The 17,615-nt window shown below is 43.1% G+C and overlaps 1 protein-coding gene across 1 annotated transcript in view; it reads right to left on the bottom strand.

Annotated features, from left to right (window-relative positions):
* Positions 1–14,620: 14,620 nt before the first annotated feature.
* The window catches only part of LOC146812188 (bactericidal permeability-increasing protein-like), a 445,329-nt gene continuing 442,334 nt past the window's right edge, over positions 14,621–17,615 (bottom strand). The window contains exon 15 of the mRNA XM_085619207.1: positions 14,621–15,017. Coding sequence (XP_085475333.1) covers positions 14,979–15,017 — 39 coding nt within the window. The 3' untranslated portion in view covers positions 14,621–14,978. The remainder of the gene's footprint in view (positions 15,018–17,615) is intronic.

The following is a 17,615-nucleotide window of genomic DNA, read 5'->3' as shown; positions in this document are numbered from 1 at the left end:
CCGTCAAGGGCTTAGTCACCAAATGGGCATTTCACCTTCTTCCCTTTCTGGTAGGGCAGTACAAATGTCTGACGTGCGCCGCTCTGCCAAGACTACAAGCATGGAGGGTGAAATGTGTCGGCTTCACTTCCCCCCTGAGGCAAAACCTTTGGTAGCTGTCTTGGTGGGGGTGCAACATTGGCAGCTGGTCTATCAGAATCTACGTCTGAGCTCATACGGAAAACTAACCATTGGTGCAACAACTTGTTGGGGTCAGGCTCCCAGGACTCAGCACGTATTGTTAAGGTCAGATGAGTGGGTTGGGTGGGCCCAGGGAGGAAAACTGATGAGGGTGCTGTTATTAACTTTGACCAATCTGATATTGTGGGTGAGTTGTTTTTATTCTGGATCTACTTTTCATGTGGAAGACCTCAGAGCACTACCATTAGTTTTTTTGTGTTCTCCTAGGAAGCTGGATCAGTCAGGATCTATTAGTATCTTTCCGAGAGGGTCGTCAGTAAGGCAAAGAGGGCTACTGGAGACCAATATAAAGACAACAAGCAGATTTCAACTGTTGAGCCACTTAAACATAAATGACTGACTGATTTCAGCTCCTATCTCTTTAATCCAGGCCAAGGATGAAAATACCGCTATAGGGTCCCCTTTCATGATTAGGATTATTATAGTCCTGAATCCACTTAGTCAGCTGAACGTTCTCAGCTAGAATATTGCCGGGATAAATAACAAGAGAGTGGATGGGATATGGCTTAGTAATTAACTGGACCAGCATATAGTGGGTTTACAAGAGACCTGGGACTCTGATAACACATTTTATCTGGATTGGTTTATGTCAGTGGGGGCTCGCTGAGGGAGTGCTGTGGGGCGGTGAGGCGGGGTGGGAGGAGGGGGAAGGTGTGGGATAGTGGAGTCGGACATACGACAGCCAGGAGTAAAGTAAGTAAGTAAATAAATAACATTATTTACCTTGCGCTCACTGCATCGTCAATTCGGCGATGCAGCAAGCACAAGGTAAAACGTTTTATTTATTTATGTACTTACATTAATCCTGTCCGTCGTACGTACGACTCCATTAATCCCCCACCCCGCCCCTCTCCTGCCCTGCCTCACCTCCATCAGCACTCCCTCTGCGGGCCGCCACTGATTTATGTCCTATTCTGAACCAGCCCTGCTATCACACTTTTTCTTATCACCCTTAAAATTGTGGGTACCCATGAGAAGCTTGGTAACATTTTGGTGGTCCCAATAAAAATCTAAAAATCTCCAAACTTACTTATTGTTAATTTTTATACCTCATTTGAGACTGGTTCCCCTCGATGAGCATTTGATTGACCTAAAGTCTTTTTTAGAGTTGTATAGGGATATGTAGACTGCCCTCCTTCTCAGTCATGATCCTTTGTTATTTCAATGTACATCAATGCCAGAGGGGATACCACGTATTCAGTGAGCTTGGCCCCAAGAATTGTTCAAATGCTCATTTTGAGCACACACAGCATGGGGGAATGTTGGAGGATATTATTGCTGATTTTAATTTACAACATGCGAGGGAGGATAAGGAAGGCAAGAGCATTCCTTCATTTACTGGGTGAAAAACACCATTGATTACAATTTTACCTCTACGTATTTTACTCAGTTGGTTCTGTCCTGTGTCGTTAAGTTGTTCCACTTTAGTGACCATAACCGTTAATTGTAATCCTGAATTGGGGTGAGGGGGAGATTAATGACCCCACAGGATCAGTCTTGTGGACTGAAGTGGAGTGAGGTTGTCTCGACCAATTCATAAATGATTTAACAAATACCTGCAGAGATGATTTTAAACTCTGTGTAGATAGTATCACCGAAGGTGAAACATTATTAAATGCTTATTGTGGGATATGCTAACAGGTAGCCAACAGTCTCTCCAGACCTATAAGCAAGGTCAGCAATGGTAGGGAAAGATGGTTTGACCATTTGACCACAAAAGTGTTCAGAGGTGCATCGAAAATAATTAAAAGCTCTGAGACAAGTACCGCAGGATAAAGCAAAGATAATTAAGGTGTAGAAAATCCTACAAACAAACCCGAAATGTGTAAAAAGGAAATTAAAATAGAAGCCTGGAATGAGTTATTGCATATAGATGTCTTAAAAAATAGTGCCCTGTTCTGGGAGATTGTAAATCGTCCATTTTTTCAGGGACCACTAATAGCCCAATTGACTGTTCCATCCCCGCAGATAGTTAAACACTTTCAGAGTATTTATGGCATTCCCATAGAAATAGACACCCCTCTGTCCCAGCATCTCCTGGTGGTAAATAAGCTCTGGTTTTTACTGAAAAGGATGTATTTGAGGCCATCTTATCAATGTCAAATAATAAAGCCCCCAGTCCAGATGGTGTTCCAGCTGACCTATTTAAATTAAATCTTCAAATGTGGACATGTTTTCATGCAGCTTGTATGACTAGTTTACCAACGTCCTGGTCAGTGTCCACTATAATCTTAGTTTTTAAGACAGGAGCAAGATCTGACCCACGATGATACAGGAAAATATCTCTTATTGATTCAGCAGTGAAAGTTTTAGGAAGAATTGTATTTGTTAAGCTGTCTGAATGGTTAGAACAGCATAATGTGCTTTCCAACCTATGATATGGTTTTAGAACAGGAAAGGGTACCATATAGACCAGTGCCTCAATTTACCGCTGATAGTTGGAAGATACACTGTAGCTAAAAGAGGATCAATGTTTATTGCTTTTATGGACCTCTCATCGGCATTCGACTGAGTGAATAGATCAAGCCTGTGGTTAACTGATTAACATGGGGGTGGACCAAGATATCATGAATTCTTTACACAACCTCAATAGGTTACCTCTCTGCTACCATAAGATATAACCATACGGGCAGTCTCTCTCCTACCATAAAGGTACATAGGGGTTTTAGACAGGGGTGGATATCAGCTCCCCTGCTGTTCACTCTATGTATAAATAATTTGGGCCAGTTTTATGTTCAGCCAGCAAATGCATCCTCCGGCCAGGTACTCAGTTAACTCCTGAGTTACTTTATGCAGATGATGCAGTGTTATTAGTGAGAACGCCCCCAGTTCTACAGAGTCTCTTTAATTCTTTTGTAAACTTCATGGCATCATTAGACTTAAACGCTAATCTGGTTAAGTCGCACACAATGATTGTGGACAAGAGAACTAAGAAACAGAGAGCCCTCCATGGGGAGGCTCATAAAATTGTGGTTACTACCTTCTCCTATTTGGTGGTCTTGTTTGACGAAAAGGGAACTTGGGACCCACAAAGAAAAGCAAAGAAAAATGTGATGTCAAGAGCTACAGTTACAGTTCTTGACTGTGCCAAAAGATTGGGGGCCAAACCAGTACAAGCCATGTTAAATGTTTACGGTGCAAAGTATATCGCCATTGCGTGTTATGGGTCAAATATCTGGGGATAAAAGGAGTCGAGAGATCTCCAAATAGTGGAGAATACGTTTTTGAGCAATCTGTTTTCTGTCCCTCAATCTGTATCATACGACATTGTCCATTAGGAATTGGGGGTAGGGTATGTCTCTGACCTGATGGCATTGGCTCCAGTATTACGCTAGATAAGGATGTGGAGTAATTGAGAAGTAGAATTTGTTAGACCTGGCACCTTGGCGTGGGTCTCCCTTCCATTTTTTGCTGTTGCCTTATGTGTTTTTGCTGGTGTTAGATGCTTTGGGCACTGTGCCACTGCCATCCAGTGCCACAGTGCAAGTGCTCCCTATGGTAAATTGATGTATGGATTATTGATTCCATGATTTGCTGGTTTGGTTTACCTGTCAGACACTAGTACAGTGCACCAGGAGTGCCCAGGGCTGGTAATCCAAATGCTGCTAGTGGGCTTGCAGCACTGGTTGTGCCACCCACAGAAGCAGCCTGTTAAAGTGTGTCTAAGGCTTGCCATTGCAGAGCCTGTGTGCAGTCTGGCACTGCCATGCCGACTGGGCAAGTGTACCCACTTGCCAGTCCCTAAACCTTCCCTTTTCTTCATATTAGACACCCCCATGGTAGGCCCAAGGGCAGGGTGCATTGTAAATACAAGGTAGGGCATGCCCTGGTGTGTGTGGCATGTTTTAATAGTGATTTACAGCCATTTTCATTTTTCACTATTGCAAGGCTACCTGTTCCCCATAGGCCAGAATGAGCAGTGTGATTATTACATCTTATAATCCTAACTGACTCGGGGAACATGGTAGAAATTCGAGTTTAGTATGCCTGAACTCAGAATGATAAAATACATCTTTTAGTGAAGTTGGTTTTAACATTCTGTGTTTGAAAATACCACTTTTAGAAAATAGGTATTTTCTTGTCTAACCATCCAAACCTGCCTCTGCTAGGTTGTGTATTCCTTGTCTGGAGTTTGAGTGACAGGGGCTGGGGCTGGGGGATTCCAGGAGACAGGGGAGTCAGCACAGGACTGAATAGAGAGATCTGCATGCAGATGGGTGGGAGGAGTTGCACCTGGGACCTGAATAGGGCTGTGCCTTCCCTCCACAATGCTGGCTCCACCTCCTGTGGTGTATCTGATGTCTCTGCCCTGCACTGTGAAAGGAAAGAAGGAGTCATGTAAACAAAGTGCTCCAGGACTGACCAGAACTGGCTTGGACTAGGCAAAGGCCTCTCTGCCTTCAGAGAACAAAGAGAAACTGAGTATAAATATCGGGACCCAAACCCAAGAACTTTAGATCACTTTGGGAAACAAGAAGAAATCTTTGCTGAGAAGCGAAACCAGAGAGACTGAGGAGAGACTATCCCTAAGCTTGAGGGATTGGCCTGCAGTGGTTGCCTGACTGCCAAAGAGAGGAGAAGGAACTTTGTGTACTTTATTCAACTTGTGAAGGATCTCCAAGGGCTTGAGAAAAGAGCTTGCCTCCTGCTGAAGTCTCAGGGACAACAGACTTCACCCACCAGCTCCCCAAGAGTTCTTTGGAAGTGCCTCCTGTTTTGCGAGGCTTTCTGAGGGACTGCATGTCGCAAGGAGCTGGAAGCACGACTCATGAGCAAGAAGTGTGTTGCCGCACTGCCGCTGTCGCTTCACAACAAGAAAGCGCCTCGCATCGCCAGAGAAGAGGATCGACGTCGCATCAGATGCCGCCGCATCACCGGGAAGCGTGTCGCAGGGCCTGTCGTGGCCCAGAGGAACCATTGAGTCATCGCAGGGTCCCCGAAGTGCCTCGCATTGCCGTAGAAGAGGATCGACATCGCAGCAGGCGCCGCCGCCTCACCGGGAAACGTGTCGCAGGGCCTGTCGCGGCTCGCATCATTGTCGTAGCAACTCGCATCACCGGAGAAGAGGATCGACATCGCATCAGATGCCGCCGCATCACCGAGAAGCATGTTGCAGGGCCTGTCACGGTCCGCATCGTGTCGCTTCAAGAAATGACGCCATCTTTGTTTCTTTGCACCGGATCTGCATCGCATCACGGCGTTGCGTGCCGCATCGCCATGGAAGCACAGTAAGAAACCGACAAATCACCTCCCCTCGCAGAGAAGAACCAACACATTCCCCACGCAGCAGTAGGGACCCGACGCATCACCGTTCTTGCGTGTAAGGAACCAACGCATCACCTTCCCTGCAACACTTTTGTTGTATTGCGTTACACATCTTAAGGTGCATTGAACACAAAGTGTCGCATTTTAACATCTGAAGAGAACTAAGCTAATTCTATCATCTTAAGTACAGTATTGTGGATTTTTGTCGTTTTGTGGTCTTGTTATAAGTCTATATAAAGAATGCCTATTTTTTTATATAAAACTTGTGTGGTGTCCATCTGTAGTGTTGTCACTTGATTACTGTATGTGTTCACAAATGCTTTACACACTGCCTCTGAGATAAGCCTGTCTGCTCGTGCCAAGCTACCAACGAGGTGAGCAGGGGTTATTTTAGGAGTGTACCCCTTTACCCTGACTAGACGCAAGGGTCCCTGTTTGTCAAAGGTACCTACCTCTGCCAACTAGAGACCCCCAAATCTAACAGAATTGAATCAAAAAGTAGCCAAAGATTGCATGATCTTGGAGAGGGCAAATAGTATTCTTTGACTCTGCTATATTAAGACTCTAGCGGAGAAACTGGGGCATCCTGATCTGTTTGAATCCTCAAATGGCTTAGTTAAAAAAGATCTGATCTCAGCAAACAAAACTATATTTGTCAATCATGAAAACGGAAAAGAAGCAAGGAATCTTCTTAAACCTACTGTACAGACCTATATCTTATTAAAAACGTCTCCGTTATCAGAGCTCTATTTCACCGTAATTACAATTCCCTACCATCTCTTTCTCTTAGCCAGGTTTTGATTAAACCTTTTCCACTACTTACTTGCAGAACACCAGGTGTGCATAAGGTTGATGAATTTGGCCCATGTCCTTGTGACATTTTTTCTACTCAGGATACACTGCACTTCATGATATTCTGCGATCATTATTGCTCTCTCCGCCAAAGTTTTATATTACCATTATTGCAAGATAAAGGCTTTTTGCAAGTAAAACCGGCGTTAATTTATCTCCATATGCCAAGAATTCTGCTGGAATGACGAACTGTTTAACATTTTGAAAAATAGATTTTTATCATGTTTTTATTATATGTATGCTGTGATATTTTTTAATGAGATTTTAAGATTGATTATTTATGTAGGTGGATTATATATCTATCTTTGATTTTACTGCATGCACTTTTATGGTTTTAATGAACCAAATACAGTATTTTTGACAGACTGATAAATATGTGCAGGAGCTTGACATTTACCTTCATGTGGAAACGAAAATCCACATCTATAACACAAAGTCTTTTGTTTTGGCTTACTTTTCACACTCATGATGGATTCATTCTAGGCACCTCCATCCTCCATGTCAGCAGCTTGTCTATCAGCACTCTCTTCAGCACTGACAGCCATTAACACTCACTCCACACTAATTCCGATCTCGTTCGGAAAGCATACCAACGGGAATCGGTTCAGGAATGCTTTCCATATGACTTGGATCGGGGAGTCCGACCGAACAAGTACGATGCATCCGTATGCATCCTGATACGATTCGGTCGGATTCCTATTGACTTCAATGGGAGCCTGTTCTCTGAACGTGAACACAGGATCCCATTTAAGAAACAGGTGGCTGGGGAAAACCTTGCACCCTGTGGTGGGCACCCCATGGTGTCTGCCACACTGTACATGGTTGGAAAGGGGGGACCCATGGGCACCCCCATGGGCCCAATTCCGAAGGGCCCTGGGTGAAGGGGAGCCTGCTATGGGCCCCCAAAGACTGATTCCGGTAGCCGTTCGAAAGACTGTCTGAATCGGTCATCGTACTCGCTTGTACGGAAACCAAGTCCATAGAGCTGTACGAATCGGCTCCGGAAAGGCTTGATCTGTCCGAATGCTTTTCAGAACCGATTCAGTCAGCCCGAACGGTTCACAGGCATCGTACTGGGTTGTTCGGAACAGGGAACAAGTCGATCAGAAACAAGGGCTCCGGATCGGATTCGGCAAACCCGAATCCGATTCGGAGCCCTTCGGACCGACATTGGAATTGACCCCTAAGAATTTCTCTCAGCATTCGACTTCTAAATGAACCTGACACACATCCGTCAATAACTTTCAGATGCATAGCTTCTTCATCATTAAATTCATGGAACTTGCAATGTCTGATGAGTGTGCTGAGTCTCTCCACAAATCCATAAATGGTTTCAACACCTTTCTAGGGTTTTTGATTGAAGATTTATCATTCATAATCAACATTTTCATTGGATTAAACTTGATATTCAACACTTCTTTAATCTGACAACATGTGACTTCTTCATCACTTCGTTGCATTTTATTTTTTTCTTGTTTTACACCATCACCAGCCAGATTATTGAGATACTTGATAATCTTTTTGCTATCAGTCTCTTCAAGTGCATCAATGAAATCATGAAATGCCTCTATCCAAGCAGTCCATCATTCGCCAATATTCAGCTTTCTGGCGATATCGAATGGTGGTGGTGGTTTCAGGAAAGCAGCAGCCTTGTAGCCACTTATGGAAGTGGCTGACATTAATGGTGGAGCTTCTCCGGCTCCCTCGGCTGTTCATTTTAAACCTGATCATATGAGCCTTGTTACGCATTGGTCTCAATACCATGCTTGATGACTTTTGAAAAACCGCGTCTGTCTTTGAATTCATCAGAAAAGCAACGCTTCACTATTCCAAAGATATCAGAGACTGCGATGATTGTTGTGCACTTGTCAAACAAAACTGCTATGCTTGGTCTTGGTTGCGGCACCTGACACTGAGTTTGTACTGGCTCACTTTACTTCTGGTGCACAAATAACTGCTTTATCCTCTGGCGGCTCTTTGCACGCTCTTTGTCTCCACCACTTTCTAATTCTAACATTATCTTGCAATATATATGATTATCAATAGCTGCTCTTTGAAAACCTTTCCCTACTGTTGCACTCTCTGGATTGGGAATAGTAATTTTTACCCCCCCCCCCCCCGCTATCCAACGCTTTCCCTACTGTTGCACTCTCTGGCATGGGAATGGTAAATTGTACCCCTACGCTATCCAACGCTTTCCCTACTGTTGCACTCTCTGGAGTGGGAATAGTAATTTTTACCCCTACGCTATCCAACGCTTTCCCTACTGTTGCACTCTCTGGAGTGAGAATAGTAATTTTTACCCTCACGCTATCCAGCGCTTTCCCTACTGTTGCACTCTCTGGAGTGGGAATAGTAATTTTTGACCTCCCGCTATCCAATGCTTTCCCTACTGTTGCACTCACTGGAGTGGGAATTGTAATTTTTACCCTTCCGCTATCCAATGCTTTCACTACTTTTGCACTTACTGGAGTGATAATTGTCAATTTTACCCTCCCGCTATCCTACGTGTAAAATATTGAATATTTTTTATTAATATTACGTTAATATATATGTATTAAAAATAAAAATGTATGTTAATTTTTTTAACTTACATTAATTATTTATTAATTTTAAAGTGTTTTAAGTATTTTTAAGTATGTTTTAGTTAATTATATTTATTATTTCATTAATTTTACATTACATTTAAGACATTTAAAAAAAATTATATTTTGAATAACTATATTTTTTACAATATTTTGGATTCAATATTTTTGTACTTACCTGTTAGTAGATAGGGATTCGATATTTTGACATTCTATCGTTTTTACCTCGATATTTTGGCAGGTCGATATTTTCCTCCTCGATATTCTGTCACTGATCCAGTGACCATAGAGCAGGAAAAAAAAGAGGACGACAAAAAGCTTCTGGTGGGTGGTAGATCACAAAGTGGCCAAGCACACCCACACAAGGCCCCACCCTTTTCCACGGTGCTACTGCTGTACTCATGTAAGCCTCCAAAAAGCACTGTACAGTGTCAGCAATATGGGCAGGCAGTTTCTCCAAATTTTATGTGAAGGAGTTGAAAATGTTTGCAACTAGTCTGCATCAGTTTAATCTGCTAAATGGAACTGGTGGACGAGTGGGAGGGCAGGCAACCATCCTACCGGTGGGCACAGATCAGAATCTGGCACATTCCACCCACCCACTCACCATCCTCCTGGCACATTCCCCTTGTGCTTCTGCGGAGAAACGGCCTTAACAATGTGGGCTGAACCACGCATGCCATCTCCCCGCAAGCTTAACAGCACTTGCCTGAACAATGCATCTGCCTCAACCATCCATATGCGTCGTTAAGGCAGATAGCAGTCTAGTGTCTGGATTGGCGGGGAGAGGAGCAGTAAGTGTCGGAACAAGAAGCTCCGGGCAGGTAAGTGGGGCTGGGACTGGGTTGGGGGTGTAATTTTTAGGGGTGGGGTCAGTTTAGGGCCCAGGGCGGGGAAGTTGTTGTAGTCTTTTATGGAGGGCATTGTTTTAGACCTGAGGGCGGGGTGGCAGGGTAGTTTTCAGCACAGGGCAGGGTAAGTTTTAGGGCTATGGGTGGGGGCGTGATATTGGGGTAGTTTTTGGCAGGGGGCATGGTTTTAGGCCTCAGTGTGGGGGAAGGGGTAGTTTTACAGGTAAGGCTGGGTCAGTTTTAGGGCTCAGGGCGGGCGGTGTTGTAAGGGAATAGGATTTTAGGGCTTATGGCGGTGAGGGAGGTCAGTGTAGTGGTAATTTACCACACATATCCATTTAGCAAACATGCTTTTACATCGAAATCTGTTGTAATGGCATGCTTGGTAAAGGCATGTGTGGTAAAGGAATGCGTGGTTAAGATGTATTCGTTGTTGGGACCACGTTGTAGAAGCACATGTGGTTCAGCCATGCGTGCTTCTTTCATGCAACTTCTCCTGTGATGGTTTTATTCAGTCTCTTCAAAGCACAGAGAAATGTCAGTGACATGAGAAATTGTTTTCTTCAAAGTGCTTGAGTGAGAGTTAAAATGCGCACATTTTTCTCATATGTGCCATCTTCAAACAGTCCTGCTTTAAATACAACACCAATTATCATTATAGGACTTATAGTTTCGTGAAAAACTGCTGTTCAGGTCACACTTTTTAAATTCTCTTTAAGTCTATATGTCTCACACTGCCCGATCTCCCTTCTTCATTTCTCTCTCTAGTCCTTTTTCTTGTTTCTTTTTAATTCAATTTAACTGTATTTGCAAGTATTATCAAAATATGTCTTTTTTACTTATGTCTCCGATGTCCCACTTTTTTTTCACCAAGACCCTACCATTATTGCCACTTTCTTTTTCTTGTTGGAAGGTTAGCCAGAGCAGTTGCAATCTTCTCCATTCTCCACTGGATGTCTCTGCCTTCTGGACATATGTCCTATAAATGTTCTTTTGCTCAGTACTTTCAAGAGCATCCTCTATCTCGGGCAGACATCGTTTGTATACCCTAAGAGAGCAGAGCGTCTTGGGCCCAGGACAGCAGATTCTGTGTATCCAAGGAAGGAAGCCATTCTCAATTCCAAGAGAGTAGTATCTTCCTAACACTACAGTACAGTCTAAGTAGTCTATCTGTTATTTCATGATTTCATTGTATTTCATCATTTCTATTGAGAATTGTGCAGGACAATATATGTGTCTGCTGACCTGTAAGGTCTCTGTTACTTAAAGCTAATTATAATGTCTTAACTTGTAAGATCTCTCCAACCTGTTTGATAGCTCTACTGTCTTCAAAATAAGGTTGGAGGATTTAAAGGCAACTTTACATTTTTTTTAACCTGCCTCCACAAATAGATAGCTTTTCATAATAAAAATCTATTTGGGAGGAGTATAATGGAAAAAAATGAAAGGAAGTGAAGGAAATATATTGTTTTAACAATCTATAGCTGTTTTTCAATGTATAGGGAGAATGCAAAGAGGAACTCCTGCAACAACCATGTGGAGGTTTGAGTTTCCATGGCACATCCTCAAAGTATTTTAATATTTCATGTGTGCAAATTCAGAACAACCTTTTCAAACTATGGGCCTGATTTTGAGTTTGGCAGACAAGCCCCTCCGTTGCAAATGTGATGAATATCCTGCCCACCTTATTACAAATACATAATATCCTTGTAATAAGGTGGAGGGGATATCTATCATGTTCATGACAAAGTACCCACCTGCCAAAATCCAAGACATTATGGGGTGCATTTACAAGCCCTTTGTGGCACCGGAGCTTCACTTTTTCTGACGGTGGTGTAGGTTGCCGGCCCATATTTACAGGGCCATGCAAAACCAACCTGAGTGGCTTTTCATGGCCTTGTAAATATGTCCCCCTTTCACGCATTACTCAATCAATCAATCAGTCATTTGTAAAGCGCACGACATACCCGCGAGGGTCTCAAGGTGCTGGGGAGGGGGGGCGCTACTGATCGAACAGCCAGGTCTTGAGCATCCTCCTGAAGTTCAGCAGGTCTTAGGTCTGTCGTAGGCTCAGTGGGAGGGTGTTCCATGTCTTGGCGGCGAGGTGGGAGAAGGATCTCCTGCCGGTGGTTGTTCTTTGGATGCGCGGGACGGTGGCGAGTGAGAGGTCGGCGTAGCGTAGCTGGCGGTTGGGGATGTAGAAGGAGAGCCGTCTGTTGTGGTAGGCTGGGCCGGTCTTGTGGAGTGCCTTATGTGCGTGGGTGAGTAGCTTGAAGGACATACTCTTGCTGACGGGGAGCCAGTGCAGGTCCCTCAGGTGGGGGGTGATGTGGCCGTGGCGTGGTATGTTGAGGATCAGTCGTGCTCAGTGTGAAAGGGGCGGTCTATGGGTGTTGCTGTGAGTGTTCCTATGCAGCACCCATAAATTCTGATACAATCCCCGATTTGAAAGTTTTCGTAAACCTGGGAATGCATCAGATTCCAACGCCTCCTGAGGGAAGGCCTAAAAGTGGCACATCAAGGAGAAATACCTTTATTTCTCCTTGTTTTTCACTCTTTCTATGTGTGCTGCATTCTATATCACACATAGAAGGCCAAAAAATGCCATCAATGATTGTTTTTGTGAAGGTATGTGTCCCTTCCTGAAAAGAAAAAAAAATCCCTACAACGCAAGCAACCGTGCACCATGATGCAAGATTGCCTATGTTGGAGCTAGGCAGCCTATTGTGCACCAGCACAGAGGGAAGTGCAAGGTTGCGTCATTATCTTGTAAATATGCCCGTGTCTTTTAACATAAACTGCTGTAAAAATGCACAATCCATGCCACATTTCTCAAATGTCTGTTGGCAGTGATTGCTAATAGAACCCTAAGGAGGGGAAACTTGTAGTGAGCTTTCTTCTCTCACTAAAATTCATTTCAGATATTCATACTCCACCGCTTTCATTTTTCTCCACCTGCCACCACTCAATGTGCAATGTCAGATGGAAAACTCAACAATTGGATATAAGAATTGATGAAGGAGAAACAGAATTAGTGGGACGCTCAGCAAACATTATTGTGTACGAAGATGCAGAGATGCAGTCCTGTCCATAGCTACAGTCAGAAGAAGCTGATGACATATCTTTCAAGTACAAAGCATTTGCAGAGGAAATATAATCTATTATTGGAAGACTGTATCCATTTTCAATACAATTTATGATGAATATTGTGTTTTTCTACCAACTCTCTGCCTTACAATGTTGCTCCTTATATTGGCCTGTTGTAGTTAGAAATTGTCTAGGACTGGTGGTTACAGGTACAATCAGCATAATTTGTGCCCTTTTGCAGAAATGCTGCTGCTGACTCTTTGCAGCATAAGGGGCATTCCTTGGAACTGAGAGAGAATGAGTGTGGATCTATGAACTTTGGCTAGTTCAAAGGTAAAAATAAATGCAGAGAAAATATATTCTGCTCAAATCAGTGCTACTGAAGATACATAAAATTGCTATCATTTACACACGATGAAGGATAAAGAATTATATTTTTCTGAACACTGAATTCTTTTAGTTTTAGTAAGTGAGGCTCTGTAAACTGAAAGTATAGACTTAATGACAATCTTAACTTGTGTATTTCACGATTTGTAAAAGACGTTTGTGTGCATGCCTGCTGAACTTTATGGCCATTAGTACTATGGAGCATCATTTCGGCCAGCGATTACTCCGATTTGACTCTTAATGGGAGTTTCCACCTGCATCAGGAATTCCGTGTCAGAGGGAAAACTGAAAAAAACTGTTTTTGGTTTTTTTATTGTCCTCATTTGCCTCTAAATAGACATTAAGGTAAGCGCCTTGCTGGTTATTTTTGGATGTGTAGACTCACCTGTAAGCATAACCGACAACAAAGCAACGTTGCTTTTTTATTCCATCCTGCTGGCACGTAGGGAGATTTGTAAACAGTGGATCGGTGCATCTCCTCCAAAATGTATTGATTGGCTAATTTCTATTAAGTATGCTGCTAACTTGGACATGAAGGCCTTCAAAAAGCATGACTTTTGGTCTCCCTTAATAGAGTGGTGTGAGCAACAAATGAATTTTGAAGTCCGATGATTATGCCTTCCTTGCCTCGTCTGGGTTTTTGGTCCCCCTCCCTACCTTTGCTTCCCATTCTACGCCTTGGCGTATGAGGGAGAGTAGGGAAGAGACAAATAGGGAATTTAGGATGGATAATGGTGCTTCAAACAGACAAGGGTGTAAAAGTACTGAAGCCAGTATCCTCTCCTTCCTATCCCTGTCTCCCTGTTTCCAGCACAAAAGGGCATTGTATACTATTCACGGGTGCAATTGGAATGGAGCCTATTTAGAGGCAAATGAAAAAACCTTTTTTATGACCTGAATATTGCATCAGGGAAAAGCTGGAGAATCGTCTGGGTGTAAAATTAAAATGAGAAATGACTGTGGGAGTACAGCTGAAAACGACGATGTCCACGACAATTCTCCATTTCTCAGGGTACAAACTGGAAAGCACACTCCTGAGGAATAGCTAATTCTGGGTGTAGGGATACCAAGCCGGTATGCCTACACCTACAATCAGTAGTCTTATCCATCCAGTCATACAGTTCTTGCTTATTTAGAAGGTAAGCTTTTAAGTCATGTGAGTCATTTAAGCTTGCAAAAGCATGGTCATCCACAAGTCAATGTTTAGACACCCATGGCAACTCTACCTGTAATATGGTTAATGAGATCAGATAATTGAGTAAAGATTATACAGAGATACATGACTCCTCATTCAACTTTTCTACCTATGACGATTGTTATGATACATATTACGATGCTGGAATCTGTAAATTATTTGTTTTTTTATATTACTTTTATTTTCTCATCTAAGACATGATAAAATTTGCAGGACAGGACATCTAATGTGAATCTGAGAAATGATTACAGATCATTCAGTGAAAATGACTCCCAATTCTAATTTTCTAACATTGATGATTGTTATGATACACATTGCAAGGTGGCAGCTATAAAACTTGTTTTTATAAGGTTTTTTATTTTCTAATCTTTGATAGGATTCCATAAATAGCACAAGACACCCAATGTGAACCTGAGAACTTTGTTATTTGCACTCAAAACTGCTCTCCCGAAACACAGTTGAAGATTTAGTATTAATTATTTTATAGAACCAGTCGATTTCGTGTATCTCTTTCCTTTAAGTATAATGAACATTTGCTCCACACAAGAGGAAATTCTGGAAAAAGAGAAGAACATGGTTAGCAAGGAGAGGCAAATGAAAAAGTTATTACTAAGTACAAAAGTTCACTTAAGGGATCTAGTTATCTTACAGATGAGAGGGGTTTTACCTACCTGTTGTCCTCTTGACTGTGACAGGGGTCAGGATGGACTGGGTATCTCCTCAGCTGGGGGTAATTGTGCTTCTATCGCATGCAATTAATTTTCACATTAAGAGCTGGAAATTTGCACTTAGATCACAATAATCAACTTTCAATAGTAGAGTCAGGGAAACCTTCAGAGTAATGTTATGCAAATAAGCCAATGGCCTTCCCCGTCAAAACCTTTATGATGTTGACAAACATTAGTGTATGTGCTTTCCCACTTTGATTTGTGCATCTAATTTTCACTCGAATGGGATGTGTGCAAGTGCTGCATGCTTTGTGAGATGGTTTAGCCATCCAACCACTTACCACCATATGCCTCACTTATCACTTTAGGGAAAGGTCTCTTGTTCAGCAAAGAATATTCCCAGCAGAGACAAACATGCAGTAACAAGTATTCTCCTAACACTAAACAAACAGGGTCTCATTTATGAGAGGCTTGCATCACGTTTGCACCATGCAACGTGGTACATGAGTGACGCAAACCTCTATATAAGATTTTTGAAACTACACACAGCCACTTTGCATGGCTTTGAGTGACTTCACAAATCTGGTGTAACGCAGCACAGAGAAAAACACTGTGTTGTGTTACTCTGCCCTGGGTAGGCATTCCATAGGCATTGCGTGGGTGTTCCTGCGCAACTCCCATGGATATTGAAGCATCCCCAGATTTACAAGAACTTGTAACCCTGGAGATGCGCTACAAACGTACACCTTCCCAGAGGAGGCGTAACAAGGAGAAGTATCTCTATGTCTCCTTGTTTAATCCTCTTTCTAAGTGTGCTGTATTCTGCACGTATAGAAAGACGAATATGCCTCTCAGGATTGGTTTTATGCAGGAAGGCCCTTCCTGCACAAAAACAATCCTACATGCAACACAGGCCCCTTTGCCCCATGGTGCAAGGGTGCCCGTGTTGGTGCTAGGCTGAGAAAAGGGCCCCAGTGCAAGGGAAAGGACAGGAATGTGTTGTACTTTCTTAAATACGGTGCACTCCTGCCCTGTCCGTGTCACGCAGTGCAGCACACTACGGTGACTTACTACGCTCCACAGCACGACTTCCTCATAAATGAGGCCGACAGTATGTTACATTAAATAGACACAAATCAGTCAAAATGTACTATAAGACACCATATATTCGCCATTTTTAGATTAAACTTGTCCACAAAGAAACTATCCAAGATAAACCCTGAGCCACATGTGGAGTGCCTCAAATGTGGTTCCAGCAGCGACCAGCAAAGTTGAGCGCAGTGGGGGCGGGGAACGGCGCGGTGGGGGGGAACAGACGGACGATGGAATAGGTCGTATTAATTTATTTATTCATACCTATCACGTCTTCTGTCGACTTCTCAACCCATCTGACCCCATCCCGCCCCAGCCCCGCCCCACTGCATTTACCTGTGCCAGCCGCCGCTGTGTGGATCTAAAGACCCTTATGAAACATTCAACAAGTACCCTGAGCTCCATCAATAGTGGTATAAGGCGATTAAAAGTAATTGCTGAAAGTTTCAGGAAAAATGTCGAGGAGCGTAAACATGTACAAAAAATACCAGCTTTCAGAAGGCTGGGTGTAAATTAGTAATTTATCTAATATATCTGGAAAGGCTGGTATCTGTAAGAGATGGAAGGAAGCACAGGTGCTCACAAGCACTGAAAGGCCTGTGGGGTGGGTTTAAGAGTTGTGAATCTTGATACAGGGCTCTTTTTAGAGTTTGAAGGCCGAAGGCAAGGGTACTCTCTCGCCAGAACGAGGAAGTACCCTGTCCTCCAAACTTCCGGTCTGTCCACTCAGTTTTAAGTCAGACGAACCGCCAGGATTATGCAGAGAGTAAAATGTGCTCTTTCGGTGTAAACCTTCCTCCAAAGGCCCATCGAAGGTAATCCATCTGACCTGCCACACTATTTAGAGTGGATGGTGAATGCTTTTTTTTTTTACTGTCTGTCACTGCCACAAATAGCCTTATGGTGAGGGAGAGTCAAAACAAAAAAGTGACCATCACACCATGTAGGGGCTATTAGTATTTCCTTTTCCAAAAACAAACTCCCGGTGTGGGAGTTTGTTTTTGAGTAAGAAAAATCTTTTAAAAGCTTGGTGTAAGAGTCTGTTTCCAATGATAGAAGCACACCAAACTTTTGAAATGCTTTATATTAACTGCCCTGACACCAGTTCTTACAAACATCATACAGTTCCCCACACGGCCTGCAGTGAACTCTATATTTATGGGGTGGAGTAAGGTCAGGATGGTAGAGGTAAAGTCCTCAACCACCCAGTGCCTTTACTCCCTCCACGAAACTCTAAATTGGGCCCATAATGCATATTGTTGGCATTCATATTTGGCTCCGAAAGTTTCACTATTTTCAGCAGGTGTGAGGCGCATGAATAGACAGGTCGAATGGTTTAACACCTATTGTAGGTCACTAAAGGCCGTGCTGTCTAGAGTGCTATCTACAAAAC

Source organism: Triturus cristatus, chromosome 7 (assembly GCF_964204655.1).
Source record: "Triturus cristatus chromosome 7, aTriCri1.1, whole genome shotgun sequence".
NCBI classification, from domain to species: Eukaryota; Metazoa; Chordata; class Amphibia; order Caudata; family Salamandridae; genus Triturus; species Triturus cristatus.
Note: the sequence above shows the minus strand (reverse complement) of the source record. Positions and strands in the feature narration are given on the sequence as shown.